Genomic DNA, 16023 nt, shown 5'->3' on the forward strand with positions numbered 1-16023 from the left:
AGTTAGCCAATGCGTAATGGCGAATGGCCACTATATTGTGTGAAAATGGCTGACCGCACTTACAAAGCCTGGCGAATCGACTCCATGTTTGTTGGGGGTGTCCTGCTCATTCAGGGCACCCTCTCATTTATAACCTAGCACCCTGCCTTCAAGATTGAAAGGCCTGCCTTAGGGTTGACTTATAGGGTTTAAGGAAACATATCTGTAGTAAGTGGTGCTAGCACCAACTTACACAGGCTGCTATCGCACGTTGAGTGGTTTCTCATGGGTGGCATAATACATGCTGCTGCCCATCGGACACCCCTGGTTAACATATGCCCTGGGTAGGGACTTAAATGGGTCGCCAATTGGGAAGGTACCAAAGTATTTTCCACTGTCAAATTTAGGGAGAAAGCAAATACAAGGAGATGATGGACAGAGCGCTGAAACATTTCAGACACTCACCCCCAGTCACAGATCTGGGTTGAATCCATCATCATTCTTTAGCTCACTTCGCCACCTCAGTTCAGACCCAGCTATATGCAAATCAGTCTTGACCCTGTGCCTCATGGGAACAGTCCAGCCCTCCGTCCATCATCTCCTTGTGTTTGCTTTGTTCGCTCTAAGTTGGCAGGGTATGCCCAGACATGGGTCCCTTGCTCACTTTGCCACTGGATTCAAGCTAACCTGGCTGATGAGGGCTGTTAGCCTGAAACTGGTCCCAGGATGCTTGTTTCCGGTCCAGGGAAGACATGGCTTGTCAGTTCGGGCTGTACTGTTCCCATGAGGCACAGGGTCAATACTGATTTGCATATAGCTGTGTCTGAACTGGGGTAGCAATGTGAGCTAAAGAATGATGATGGATTCAACCCAGATCTGTGACTGGGGGTGAGTGTTTGAAAAGTTTCAGCACCCTGTCCATCATCTCCTTGTGTTTGCTTTGTTCGCCCTAAGTTGGCAGGGTATGCCCAGATGTGGGTCCCTTGCTCACTTTGCCACTGGATTCAAGCTAGCCTGGCTGAAGAGGGCTGTTAGCCCGAAACCGGTCCCAGGATGCTTGTTTCCGGTCCAGGGAAGACATGGCTTGGCAGTTCGGGCTGGACTGTTCCCATGAGGCACAGGGTCAAGACTGACTTGCATATAGCTGTGTCTGAACTGGGGTGGCAAAGTGAGCTAAAGACTGATGATGGATTCAACCCAGATCTGTGACTGGGGGTTAGTGTTTGAAAAGTTTCAGGACTCCGTCCCTCATCTCCTTGTGTTTCAATTTAGGGAGAAATCACAGTGAATGGGGGGGGGTGGTGTCCTGATTAGCAGGATCCCAGTCAGACTAGTCATAAAACAGAATATCACCAACAAAAAGTGGGGGTAACCATGAAAGCAGATCCTACTTTCCTACAAGTTTGAATACGTGAAAGTGTGGGCAAGGGAGTGAGTAAAGTGAGTGAGTAGTGTGAGTGAATTAGAATAAGTGAGTGAGGGGGAGATTGTGAGAGGGAATGGGAGTGAGTCAGGGGTGCCTTTATTAATAGTGCAGTAGGTGCATTTACACTAAGGCTCAGAGGCCCATGTGCAACTGCATCTTCTGCACAATTAAAGCTCAACACCTTTTCCCCAGGAGCTCATATCAGAACTCCTGTACACCAGTAGTCGTGAGTGATGGTCAGTCATTGTGAAAGTGAGTGTGTGCAAGTCTGTTTGTGAGTGAGTGTGAGTGTATGGGTAAATGTTTGTGTGAGGGCACCCAAGGCAATTTTTATAAAACAAAGAGGGGAACCTGTGTTAAGTAATGGGCCCCACCATTTTCAGGAATCACCATCTGTCACTGGTAACTTGTTCCTTTTTCTTCACATTTCTCATGTATTGGTAAAATTCCTCCGATTAACCTCTTCAATGCCCATGACGAGCTGGTCTCGTCATGGGCCGCGGTTGCGCTGTGCCCATGACGAGACCAGCTCGTCATAAACCCCGCCCGCTAATGCAACGGCCGGCACAGGCGGGGAAAGGGGCGGGCACTGAAGGGGTTAAAGTTATGAATATTATATCAACAAATGTAATGCTCAAGCTTTTAGGAGTTTTGAGCCCTGTGGTCTTAACTTTTGATATTTGTCTATGTTGATGTGTTTTATTGTTGCAAAAATACCATGATGCTCCTTCTTCTTCTATATTTTAGATGGTGATTTATCTATGCAGGGGAGCATTGGAAGCTTATCTTTAAGTGATCTGACGATCAATGGAGATTTTTACCGGGAACGTTTTACTACCAGTGGTGAAGAAGCGCTCACATTTCAGATTTTTAAGTAAGTATATGACACCGTCTTTGCCAAATTTAAACATAAGTAATGCAAGTGTGTAATGTCCCTTTAAAAATATGTTGTTCTCATGAATAGCTCTACACAGAAAAACACTCATAGACCAATCCTACAAAGAATTCTTTAAGGGATTTCACTGAGGAAGCAAGCCATGCACACATTTTGATTGCATGCAAATGTTCACTGAGAAATAATAATTTCATACTTCTGTGCTAATGCTCCAAATAATGTACATGTTCATACTCAAGCATTTCTTTATGACTTATTCGGGGCTGAAATCTATCTAAGATACACTGTAGTTTAGGTGGATCCTTCTATCTGTAGTGAGTGATGAAGCATTGTGGATTTGGGGGTCTCCTTGGAAGACCACCCAAAGGTGCATGGTCACCCTATCGTCCACGGGTCCGGAATACAAAATGAGACCAACACTGGAGCACGGAGAGAAAAGATATTTCTTGCAATCTCATGAGAGAGAGCACTAGTAACAGACACCCATAGCTGTCTGAGGAGGCAATCTGCTGAGTACTTTAGTTCCGCATCTTATATACCCTTCATCCCCACCCTGTGCGTGCAAGGAGAACAAAACTTACACAACAAGCAGTGGTCAATCTGATAAATCAGCAGTTGATAGCTGTTGGGCCCCTGCAGAGGTCAATCTGATAAATATGCAGATGTTAGCTGTGGGGCCCCTGCAGGGCATAGGCGAAAATCATAATTACACAACAAGCAGAGGTCAATCTGATAAGGCCGCAGATGGTAGCTGTTGGACGCCTGCAGAGCGTAGTGCGCAGGGTGAAGACGATAAGCATCTGGGAAACTCCCTGTCCGACTGGTTGAGCATGAGTTGGTCAGTTTGTGGCAGGCCGGGGCACGAACAGGATGTGGGCATCCGTGCAGGAATGAGGCAAGTCAAGAGTGAAGCCCCAGAGCGTTCGTGATACAGAGAGAAGGTCAGTGATGAAGGGTGAAGCACAAAATGGTGGAGCGAATGGCAAGATAACAGACATACTTTTCCACAGCATGTACAATGAAGAATGAGGCTGCAACATTGGCAATACATTGAAGGTTTGTAATATTTAATATACATATTTACATTCCTATACTGCTATTGATTGAGTGGCAATATATGGGAAAAGATTATTAGAGTATGTTTTCCACTTGAAGAGAAAGTAGGTTACATCAGTTTTTTGGTATTCCGTTACAATGGAGGGGTACAAGTAGGCAGAATTGTCTGGATCAGTATGAAAAAGTTTTTGTTTGGGAAAGGCTAGTAGATGGTGGTTGTGAGGCCTCAGATTTGATGAGGGGGCATAGTGGAAGAGGTTTTGTTGGACGTATGGATCACGGAGTACTATGGAGAGCTTTAAATCTCATAATGTAGAGTTCGCAGGTTTTTCTGTATTTTGGTTTCTTAGGTGCAGGTTTAAGCATCCTTAATGGTTGTGGTTGACTGTGTGGTACTCAATTCAACAGGGCAGTGTGTGCGTTGACCACATTGTATCAGGACTCTGAAAACTAATACCAGACTACATTACACAGTGTCATTCCACTCATGTGCCAGTGTGATGTTAAATAAACATCACATAATGTGCAGTATCTGTGACAACAAAATGTAACAAAAAACACTATAGCTTTCATTGCTGTTTCATTGTAGCTTGCATAGGTATGTCAAACCCATCATAAAAAAATAAGCATAAAATAATTTCCAACTCTAAGGATAAACCCATGACAACTTAAAACTTATGCTTCAGAAAAGCTGCTGTCAGGAGGCCCAGGAAATTTTATATAATCACTATATTGCCATATAGTTTTATAGTTCAAAACAGAAGACTTATCAACCATGAGATTTCACAGGTCTCAGGCTCCATTTTGTAATTACACGGTATGTAAATCCTAGCCAGAAACTTGTAGTTGTTTTGCAGCAAGACATCTTTTGCTCTGTTTTTCTTCTGAGGTGCACATGGTAGTAAAAGTGAATGCGTTTCTCAGGAAACGATTGTCAAGACATCCTCATTTTATGTAAAGAAATGAGGAAAAACACTCTTGCTTCTGAAAGATGTTGAGAGATGCCCAAAGGCTTAAAAATTAAACCGAATTGTTTGTCAGAAAAAGGTGACAAAGATCAGGGTCCGGTTTGCAGGAACTGAAAGAAAGGCCTTTAGAGGCCGCCAGTGCAAAGCATGATGGGATAGCACTGCCTTAATTGTGCTGTCAAATATCCGCCCTGGTGATCTGCAGATTACTTAGCTCAATTCCATCCATTTCTTTACTTTTTACGTCTGGCTTGACAGCACAGCTGTCCCATTGCCTTACGTGATCAACAGAAAAAGAGCTTCAGAAGAACTACCTAGAGGGGCTAAGACTACTTGCACCTGTGTGTTGGTTTTCCTGAGTGCACAGCATTTGGTCAGACAGTAGTGTGCTTCCACTGAAAAAAATAGTTATTTTTTTCATTTTTTGCTCTCTGTTAAAGCTTATAATTGATACAGCAGGACTGAGTTGGTTAAGGTGCCAAGCCAACACACAAGGCTATAGGCCTCATCTGTTTATTAATAAAAGCATATTAGGCCTGACATACGTCTTGTGAAAATGTCAACAGGCATTTAAGGGTTGATTGTTATTACTTTGTTTTAAAGCCTGTTACATTGCACAATAAAAACATTAGGCCTGATATGTTTCTTGGGAAAATAGCAACAGGCATTCAAGGGTCGATTGTTATTACTCTAGTAAAGCATGCAGACATATGTCTTATTACATGTAATCTCAGTGGGAGGAGGAGTCGACCTCGCATCTGGTGAACTGGGTTCGAGTCTCGGCAATGACGCTGAACATCCTGTGATTCTGGGCAAATCACTTAATCTCCCCGTGCCTAACAAAAATGAATGTGTCCTCATGTAAATGCAACTGGTGCTACGTAAAGCGCTCTGATACCTGATTTTAGTTCGCGCTAAATAAAACTCTGTAAAATAAATAAATAAATAGTAGGCAGGACTTTGATAGAAGATTCACACTATGATATTCCTTTTCTGATGGATACTCCCAACTGCAGATTTCTCATCATACTCTCCAGGGGCCAGAATGGATCTGGACGTTTTTCTTCAGCAGTGCTGCTGTATGCTGCCTTTCGGTGTTGTGCAGCTCCACTTTGAGTCCATACTGCCATGGAAGTGACAGAGCAGAGCCGCAGTTAACGCCACTCCTGCACACTGATGACAGTTCCTTTCTTTTTTGCAATTTCCAACACTGATCCAGACCTCCGCATCCAATCTTGTTAGATTTCCAGCAACTCCTAAAAACAAATTCTACTGTGATAGGGAATGATGTCGCTACCCAAAACGACAGGTTGAAACCATGGAACGACTTTAGAAAACAGATGTCAGTTACGACCCACATCAGGTGTGACTCTGGTGTATGAGTTTTGGCCACACCTCCGAGGAATACAATTAATGTGCCCTCACCCACTGGAAGATAATCCAGGACTATAAATCAAAGCTGTGTGTTGCCAGACACAAGAAGTCACAGCCTTCGCGCAAGTTCCACTTCAAGTCATGGGTTCAAGCTCATTCTCATTCCTGGAACTACTCCCACGAGTGGTCAACTTCAAGCGTGAAGTCCTGTAGTAAGTTAGAATTGATTTCCAAGTGTAAAAATCGAAGCAGAACTCAATGCCATCTGGCCACTCGGAACCTAAAGTGAAGATGAGAAGGCGTTACAATTTCAGTCATAGATCTTTGAGGTCTCCAGTCAGCCGATTCTGGTGTGCCCTTAGTTTCCTGAGCCATTGATGACATCACGCAAAAGAAACAATTGATGGACGGAATGCTGGACAATGCAAACATTCACCTCCAGTCACAAAGATCTGGGTTTAATCCATCATTCTTTTGCTCACCATACCACCCCAGTTTGTACCCAGCCATATGCAAATCAGTCTTGACCCTGTTCCTTGTGGGAACAGTCCAGCCCGAACTGCTAAGCCAGGTCCTCTCTGGACCAGAAACAAGCAGCCTGTGACCTTTTTCAGGGCATCACCCTTCTTCAGCCAGGCTAGCTTGAATCCAGTGGTGTAGTGAGCACGGGACCCATGTCTGGGCATACCCTTCCCACTTAGGGCGACAAATGCAAAAGTAACAATTGATGGACGGAATGATGGACAATGCAAACATTCACCCCCAGTCACAAAGATCTGGGTTTAATCCATCATTCTTTTGCTCACCACACCACCCCAGTTTGGACCCAGCCATATGCAAATCAGTCTTGACTCTGTTCCTTGTGGGAACAGTCCAGCCCGCACTGCCAAGCCAGGTCCTCCCTGGACCGGAAACAAGAATCCTGGGACCGGTTTCAGTACGACATCACAGCACATTGATGTCTTCAAGAAGGCTATGCTGCAAAATGTCGGTGTGCTTCTGGCTCCTTCTGGCATGTCTTTGGGCTCTAAGGAACCGCCGGGGCCCCCAGTCAGGTTACCACCGGCAGATCCATCCTCTGCTCAGTCTGACCCCCATGGAACCCGTTTCAGGACCCGTAATGACACCGGTACAGACTTCAATTCCAGCTCCCATGCTGTTACCGATGGCGTCAAAGAGATCCAGTACTGATATGGATGTCAGACACCAAACCCACTTTAACTTGATTGCGACTAATAGCACGCTGCGAAGTCACAAAAGCACAACTGGTCATCATGCATCCTGATTCTGACTTAGAAAAGAAGTATGCAGTTCCTCTGTGTGGTCAAGGACAGTGTGAGACAGGGAGAGATATGTCGGAAGTTCACAAAGGAGATTTATCATAGATAGGTGGATCGGAGGGGAATTCCTCCTGTCGGAACTAGGGCCCTCACACACCCAGCAAGCTAGGTGTCAGGCATCATCATATGGGCCTGCTCCTTGTCGGGTCGGTGCTGCAATACCCGACGAGTACTCATAGAGGGGCTCTTTGGCGGAGATCTTTTGTTCTTTGATGTTTGGTGCAGTGGGGGTGAGGGGCCTAGGAAGTGTAGATGTAGTGAAAGGCGATTAAAACAGGTTGGGTAGTCCAGTACCAACTTTTATTCAACTGGCTCTCCACCTGATTAAAAACGGGGGAAGAGTGGCGGCTATCTGAAGCAATGATTCAGGGTAACTACGCTGTACTCTTTTGGGTCAACATGTTTCATGCCGAATAGCCAGGAGGATCAGTGCAATTTCATCAGGACCTAGTGAAAAACTATCTACACATAGTGGTCGGTGCAAAACCTACCTACCACTTGTCTGGGCTGTGAGTAAGGTACCCGCAAAATCAAGGGACGACCTAACGTTAGAAAAATTATCGCCTCAACAGTCTCCGGCGGGATGATTAGCCACCGAAAATATAGTGTCCAACAGGCCCCGAAAGGTGAGCCGTCCGACCTACCCCTCTCCGCCGGCATCCTGATTCTGACCCCATACCTCTGTCCTTTTGTACACACCAGCAGAGGCTCCATTCTCTTTTGATTTTGTCACTGACTCTGACCTTATGCCAGAAAAAGGCACACCCCGGGATGGGGATGATTATGATGATGGTGGGGATGATGGAGATGACTTTCCTCCCTCATTACAAAGATGACGTTTTCTATATGGATTTGCAGGATGCCAACGGGCTTGACACCTCTACTGAGGTAGAACCTATCTTGCCACTTGGACCACTAGCAAAGGAAAGTGCCTCATTTTCATGGTGGTCTAGAGGGCAGCTGAGGTGTTGAATTCACAGCTGCCTTCAGTGGAGAACAAAATGAACGTCCACACAGAGGTTTTGTAACATGGGCCAGTTACATCTAAGCCATCGCTCCCTTTTAATGAGGCCCTCACTGATGCCTTGATGGGCACTTAGTTGAAGCTGACAACCTGCACTGGCAGTTCATAATTAGCATCTACATTCAAAGGTAGTGCAAGAGATCTTCCAGCAGAGGAGAGACCCTGGCTGGATCTCTGTGGCAGTTTCTCAACATTGTGCTCCTTTGCATCATGGTACATGCAGTCCACAAATGGCACTCCACTCTATGTTGACTGTAGTGTTACACCAGAGTTTGGTGTAACACTACAGTCAACACTGTGTGTGGTATAACACTACAGTCAACACTGAGGGGAGCTCAAATTGTGGACTGCATGTACCATGATACAAAGGAGCAAACTTTTCTGGGATGTGATGCAGTGTCTGGTCATACCCTTTTCCCTTCCCAAACTGATTTTCATGACCTCCTCTACCATTTATCAGGCGTTCCTAATGTTCCTTTCTGTAAAAATTGCGTTCCGGCCCATTGATTACACTTCATACAGCCCGAGCCGGAGATTTCGGCCAGAGCCGGAGATTCCAGCCCAACTGTCGACCTAAAGATACGACTCGTAAATGGCCTCTGTGAATACCAAAAGTCGTAAAGTTAGACTTTTGTCTCAGTTTGCCTTTGTGAATCGGGCCCACAGTCTGTTGTAATCAATTGGTGTCCGATTTATTTAGTGTCTTGTCAATTCGTTCTTCAATTGTGTTGGTGCTGTTTAAATGATTTACACTTGTTCCTTTCTTTAAGCAGCCGCTCAGAGCCACAGCTTTGCAGGGTTGAGCCTAAGGTTTGACAAACAAAACGTAAGGGTTGTAAGGAGGTTAGTAACTGTATCATACGGTGAGGTTGCGCAAATACACCATGTAATACACCTCATTTGCTCAGATTGCTGCCTAGCGGTAGGATCCAGAACTTGTGTTTAGCAGTACCAAACAGTTATTAAAGTTGAGACACTGAGAACCCACCTAGGTAGACACCTAAAAAAGAAATCTCTTACCCCCCTGAATACTTGTCAAGTGTGTTAAACTCCAGAGGTTTGTTTCCAAAGATTGGAAAAACCTTTTCAAATAGCTGGGTAAAGTTTGAAAAAATTGTGTCAATGTTTCCTGCAAGTTCAAAAGTTTGCGAACGTTTTCCAAATGTTTTGAAAAAGTTTCAGGAACCACTTTTTCAGCTGGGGAACATGGAGCTTGACATGGCAGACCTGTCCGCCTTCAATAGAGATTCGTTTTTTGCATTTTGCAGAGACTGAAAATCTTTGATGGGGGCCAAGGAAGTCAAGCTGATCAAGGATGTCCGAGCATGTGAGTTTGAAGAAGGAATTGCCCCAAGGTAGTGGGGAAGAAGATGATGGGGAGAACAACCACCGTATCCTGAGTGGAGCAAGTGCGGCAGGTTGAGACCTATCTTCGTTTTCTAGACCAGGGTTGGTCTAGAAGTACCAGCCAAGCAGGCTCTATCTAAAGCCAAAAATCCCTGCAAGAACAGCTTGCAGCCCTGGAAGTGGAAGAGAGAGCCTTAGCCCTGACTGAGAGAAGACAAGCCCTGGAGGAGAGAAGGGCCAGACTGTGCCTTGTATGCATGGATCAGGAGCTTGAAGGAGATTCTTTTGTCGATAGGAAGCCAGTGCAGGTTTCTCAGGTGGGGGGTGATGTGGTCGCGGCGTGGGACGTCGTGGATCAGGCGTGCAGAGGCATCTCAAGATGGGTACAAAACTTTGGGGGGAGCAATACTCTGGGAGTTAGTGCCAGTAGTTTGTAGGGATAGACTGCTTACACTTAAGGATGAGGTAGGAGAACTGGAAACGCACATGAAGTCAGCCTTTCCCAAGTTGTCTGATCTCATTCCATAGGCAGAAACGTAGGACACCACAAAAGGGGCAACACAAACATGGGTTGACTTTGTTGACACTTAAATTAGGGCACTGGATGGTTGGATTAAAGACAAAAAAGTAGACATATGTGACAGGCTCTGCAATTTGAGGGTTAAGGTGCACATTTTAACAAATCATCACTCAGAGAAGTTGCAACAGTATCTGTTGGACTCTAACCTGTCTAGTCCCAGGGAATTGGGCAAGATTGGGTTTGTACCAGAGTCCCCAAAAAATTCCCTAGGAATTGACCATAAGAAAGGTGGTCAGTACCCCCCCCTCCGGGGAAAGAGGGGAGTAAAGATAAAAGGAAGGCTAGCTCAAAAAAGACTGCAAAATATGTCCAAGGTGGGCAGCCCCGAGCCACATCCCAATCTAAGGGGTGGGTGTATCAGGGAAAGACGTTTGACCCCTTGAAGGCCGGGGTGTGTTTTGACTGCAATTTGCCAGGACACAAAAGCGGGAGATGCAGTGTGCTCCAAAAAGACACCCACTGGTGACCAGTTCAAGGGTTTGGCCAGTATAGGAACGGGGTTGGAGATTGCCCCTAGAGATCCCAAAGGGTACACAGAAGCCAACTTAGTGTCCCTGGGCGGGGATAATATTGAACCTAACTCAATGGCCTCCAATTATGGAGAAATAGCAACAGTGGCCAAAAATGAATGGGTTGGAGGTGAAGGCCCTGGGGGATACAGGTGCCAATGTGACCATGGTTATGGCCAGACTGGTTTCCCAAGACCAAATCCTACCAGAAGAGGTGAACAAGATTGTCAATGGTGACAATTTCACAAAGTCCCATCCTATTGTTGTGGTTGACTATGTGTGGGACATGTTACTAGCCCAAAGGAATTAGCTGTGTCCCCTGCCATCCCCATAGAGAGCTTACTGGGGAATGACTTAGAAACCTCTGCTTGAGCATAAGTAGAGAGAAGGACCCATGCAGCATTGCTGGGTCTACCTGAATGGGTATGTGTTACCACAAGAGCACAGAAGGCCCTAGAGGAGAGTCAAAGGTTCCTGGAACCTGAAACTGTGGACCAAGTCCCTAAATCCAACAAAAGGAGCGGGAAGGCCTGCCGCCAAGCATCCAAAGGTCCATAGGCCCAGCCCAACCCTCAGGGGGAAGGCCTGATGCCAGAAGAAGTGACTGCTCCTAGAAACTCGTCTGAGTTGGCAGAACTCCATAGAGCAGAGGATCCCTCTAGGGAGGACCTGAGTAATGGACAAAGGACCTGCCCTACTCTGTAAGACCTGCAACAGACATCTGTCAGACAGGAAGAAGGGAATACCAGTGGTATCCTTAAGGTATACTGGGAGGAGAGGCTCCTGTGCAGCAAGCCAAGGGACCTCGAACCAGGGGCATCGAGGAGATTGGTGGACCCTCAGCAGTACAGAGATTTTCTCCTTTACCTGGGCCATGATATCCTCCTATCTGGACACCTGGGTGTACCGAGACCTGGGAGAGGCTGGTTAACCATTTCTACTGACCCCAGATTCATGAGAACATCAAGGAGTTTTGTCGCTCCTGCCCCACTTGCCAGTGGCAAGGCGGGGTGAAAGCTAAAGGCTCCCTTGATAACCCTACCTGAGGAGGGGACCCTTTTGAGAGGGTGGGGAATGACGTTGGTCCCCTGTTGGTCCCTTAGACGCCCCTACTACCTCAAGGAATAGATTCATCTTTGTGGTAGTGGTCCATTGCATTAGATAGCCTGTAGCTATTCCCCTTAGGACAGTCACTGACCCTGTAGTGACTAGAGCGCTCCTTGGAATCTTTTTCAAGATTGGTTTCCCTAAGGCGATAATCTCAGATAGAGGCACAAATGTCAAGTTTGCCTATCTGAAAGCCATGTGGGATGAGTGTGGTGTGACGTACAAGTTCACCACCCCCTATCATCCATAAGGAAATTGTCTAGTTGAGAGGTTCAACAAGACCTTGAAAGGCATGATCCTGGAGTTGGCTGGGAAACTAGGGAGGAGATGGGATGTCTTCTCAAATGCCTACTAGTCGTATGTAGAGAGGTCCCCCAAAAAGGTGTTGGCTTTAGTCAATTTGAGCTACTCTTTGCACGCCCTGTAAGGGGACCACTAAGCTTGGTTAGAGATGGTTGGGAGAGCCCTCAAGGAACCAAAGCAGGACATAGTGGACTGTGTGCTTGGCCTTTGGTCCAGGATGACTGAGTACATGAAGAAAGTGAATACGAATTTGGAGGCCAGACAGGAGCTTGTGAGGCACTGGTACCGAAATCCTCTATGGTTGAGTACCAGCCAAGACAGTTGGTGTGGGTTTTGGAGCCAGAATCACCCAGGGCACTTCAGGACAAGTGGACTGATCCATACCCTATCTTAGAGATAAAGGGGGAAGTCACGTACTTGGGGCACTTGGGTACCCCCAGGAGCCATCACTGGGTCATCTATGTGAACAGGCTCAAGCTGCACCCTAACAGGGCAGACCTCACCATGTTGATGTTCACAGATGGAGGAGAGGAAAAAGAGAGTGAACCCCTCCCTGACCTCCTATTCTCTAATGGCCAGGATGGAAGTGTGGAAAGAGTATTGCTCTCCTCCACCTTGAGAAAACATCAACAAATGGACTGTCATCAGCTACCAATGCAGTTTGCTGGACTGTTCTTTTTGAACCCTGGTCTGACAACATGGGGTACCCATGATGTAGACATCGGTGACAGCTTATCTGTCAAAAGCTTGATATAAAGGTTTTCTGACCAGGTCAAAGGCAGTATCAAAACCGAGTATTCTAGAGTTGCGGGTGATTTAGCTCTCCAGTAGTCCATGGCCCGCCCAGTGGTACTGGTGCCCAAGCCCAATTCAATGTTGGGTAGTTTGAGATGATGATCTGTGTGGACTACAGGGGCCTCAGTGCAGTCACTAAGACCGATGCCCACCCCATACCATGAGCTGATGAGCTCATTGATAAGCTGGGGGCTGCCAAATATCTGAGAACCTTTGACCTGACATGGGATAATTGGCAGATAGACCTCACACAGGAGTCAAAGAGAGATATGCTTCTTCTACACCTTAAGGCCACTTTCAATTCAAAGTGATGCCTTTTGGGTTGACAAATACACCTTCTTCCTTCCAGAGGTTGGTAAATAGAGTATGATCAGGTCTGTAGAGGTTCAGTGCAGCTTATCTTGGTGACATAGGTGTATTTAGCTTCACATGTGAAGATCACTTGGTCCACCTCAAGGAAGTGCTGAAGGCCCTGCAGCAGACAGTCGTGATTATCAAGGCAGGTAAGTGCCAGATAGGGCAAGGCTTTGTTGTGTACTTGGGCCACAAAGTTGGTGGGGGGCCATGCACAACCTCTTCTGCCCAAGATCCAGACAGTTCTGGCTTGGGAAGTTCCTAAGACCCAGACCCAAGTCAGAGCCTTTCTTGGCCTGATTAGATAATACAAGAAATGTGTAAAGAATTATGGTGCCATAGTGGCCGGCGCTTGCAATGCCTGACACGCCTGGGGGAATCTTTATCAGAGATCTTTAGATCTGGAGATGCCATATAGATGAATGCAAGTGAGGGGGAGCCCTCAAAAGGGGGCACAAGTAGATTTTTCCTAGGTCCTGATGAAGTGCCGCCTGATTTTGGGGCATCCTATGCACGAAATATGTTGACCACACCAAACTAGTGACCACACTAGACTAGTAGCTATCCTTGTACCTGAAGGCTACTTTAGTCCTGGTAAGCTTCCGTTACCATAAACATTTCTTTAGGCTACCAGAGTCTATTTTAGTTATCACTCACCCAAAAACCCCTATCTCCCCCTCAGTTGCATTCATCTATATGGCATCTCCAGATCAAAAGATCTCCGATAAAGAAGCCCCCAGGCCCATCAGGCATTGCAAGTGCCTCCAAGACGAGGAGTGCCCAATGATGAAGCTTGACACCCTAACAGGTGGGTGTGTGAGGGTACCAAGATCTGAATATCAGATCTTCCAGCGACACATACCATAGCCTTTGGATTAAACTGGTTGTATACACTTGGCATAGGAGGAACTACCCCTTTTTTTATGACTAATGAACTACTCTCAGGAGTAGCTAGGGTGTAGCACCTCGGTAAATGATCTTGCTCTTCCTTCCCTCCATTTGATTTAAAAATTTATGTACGGCAGATGTGTCGTGGGAACTACCTAACAATCACTATTTTTTCTATCATGGCAACATGTAGAATATTGTGACATCTTCTCTACAATTTAAAAAAAAAAAAACACACATTACCATACAGTACATGCAACTTAGATTCCCCATTGCCAAGCACAATGGATACACGGGGTCTTAGTTTTAATGATGACATGGTCACTGAGATACTGCGCCACTGTCATTACTAAACAACAACGGGAATGAACCATCAGGAAGCAGGACTGATGAGTGGAACTCAGTCACAGCCCAGAAGAAATAACAAACCAAAATAGCACTCCCATGGGGCTCTAATGACAAAATACTTCAGAGCTAATAAATCCCCGAACGTGCTCTTGGTTACCACAGCTCTTACGCATCTTCTTAAAAGACATTGGGTTTAAAAGGGAATGGTCACAAATCGCGTGGAAATGCACACGCGACTGGCTGATACTGAGCCAAACGACTCTCCGATGACCTTTTGATACAAATCGCAGTGGCGGAGAATAATCTTAAAGCAGGCATCAGCATCACCATCTTCAAGAACAGACTTGCAGAAATTAACTCCGAGATGGAGGAACACGAAGACCATCTGATGCATCAAAAGATCATGAAACTACAAAAGGATATAAAAAGAATTGATAAAGATCGGTCTACCCTTACATCAGAGAGGATTTCCAAGCTCCGGGTGGCGACAGCTCCTCAGATGTAGGCTCTTCAGACAGCCGCTCACAGCAAAGGTCATTCAGTAGCTCTTCAAGCAATGACAGCCGCAACAGCCACAGAAACAACAGAGGCCATCCGGCACAACCGACGTTTAGAAACCCAATGGGTCACTGCTTTGGAAAACAATCATCATGGAACCCGATGTTCCAGATGCCTCCCCCTATGCATCAATTTAAACCAAACCAACAGCCTTTTTAGGTCTCGGCTGCGAAGGCTGCGCTTGCGCAGTCTCGCTCCAAGATTGAATGTTTTTCAGAAGAGGGGCTTGAACCCGCCCCTCTTCTCCATTGGCTGGCCTCTTAAATGCTGGTCAGCCATTGGAGAAGAGCTTTGTCTCTCCAAACAAGCCCCGTCTTTTTCGGATTCGGGGGCGTGTTTTTTCACTTCTTTCGCGTTTTAAGCCCCGCCCCTTTCCGCCCCTTTTACACGTGGTGGGCGTGTTTTTTTTTGTTTTGTTTTTTACCGTTGGAAGGTTCGTCCATTTTGTGCGCGGTCGGAACGGAGCGGGACGTGGGGTCGCCTCTTCCTTGCTGCAAGACTGATCTCGGCGTTTCCTGGATCGGCGTTTCAAGTCCGGTGAGTAAAAGCGTTAAGGTAACAATGTTGTTCCTGCTTGCATTTCACATGGTTCACAGGCGGCAGAGAAGTAACAGGACTCTGTCTTTTCCTTCTTAAAGAAGAAAATACAGGGTCCGCTTCTGTTCTGACGCGATGCCTTCTGTGCTGCAGGGTTTTTGCGGGTTGGCAGGGGTTCAGCTGCAACCTTTAGGTTTAATTGTCAGTTATCTTGCCCTCCACGCCTCCACAATATGTTACGATCAACGTGTGCTTGTTTCTGCATTTGCTTCTTTTTGCCCTTATTGTCAATGCGCCAGTAACCTTCCTGCTCTTCTGTTTACGACTAAACTGATTTTTTTTAATGCGGTTTTTCCATCCGCCTTGTGTGTCTTTTCTCTGGTGCCCTTCTTTGATGCCCTGCCTGCTCCCATTGTCAAATGCTTCTATTGCTACCCGGTACAGCGCTCCGAACCCCCATCCATTACTCTGCGCGTTATATAACACAATGCATACATAGATAAAAATAGCACAGCAATATCGAGTTTACACCACACCCTTCCTTATGCAGCACGGTTGCCAACCAGTAATAAATGCAGACGCCTTTCAAATTTCAAGTCGTTCCAGCTTATTAACTCGTGCTCTGTTCTCTGGTA

The 16023-nt window shown here is 46.3% G+C and overlaps 1 protein-coding gene across 2 annotated transcripts in view; it reads left to right on the plus strand.

The window, feature by feature from the left end:
* VPS13D (vacuolar protein sorting 13 homolog D) overlaps nucleotides 1-16023 on the plus strand; it is a 2738381-nt gene that overhangs the window by 520742 nt on the left and 2201616 nt on the right. For both annotated transcript variants that reach the window (XM_085608633.1, XM_085608634.1), the window contains exon 23: nucleotides 2153-2279. In XM_085608633.1, coding sequence (XP_085464759.1) covers nucleotides 2153-2279 — 127 coding nt within the window. The remainder of the gene's footprint in view (nucleotides 1-2152; nucleotides 2280-16023) is intronic.

The sequence above is a fragment of the Triturus cristatus genome, chromosome 1_2, assembly GCF_964204655.1.
Source record: "Triturus cristatus chromosome 1_2, aTriCri1.1, whole genome shotgun sequence".
Classification (NCBI taxonomy): Eukaryota; Metazoa; Chordata; class Amphibia; order Caudata; family Salamandridae; genus Triturus; species Triturus cristatus.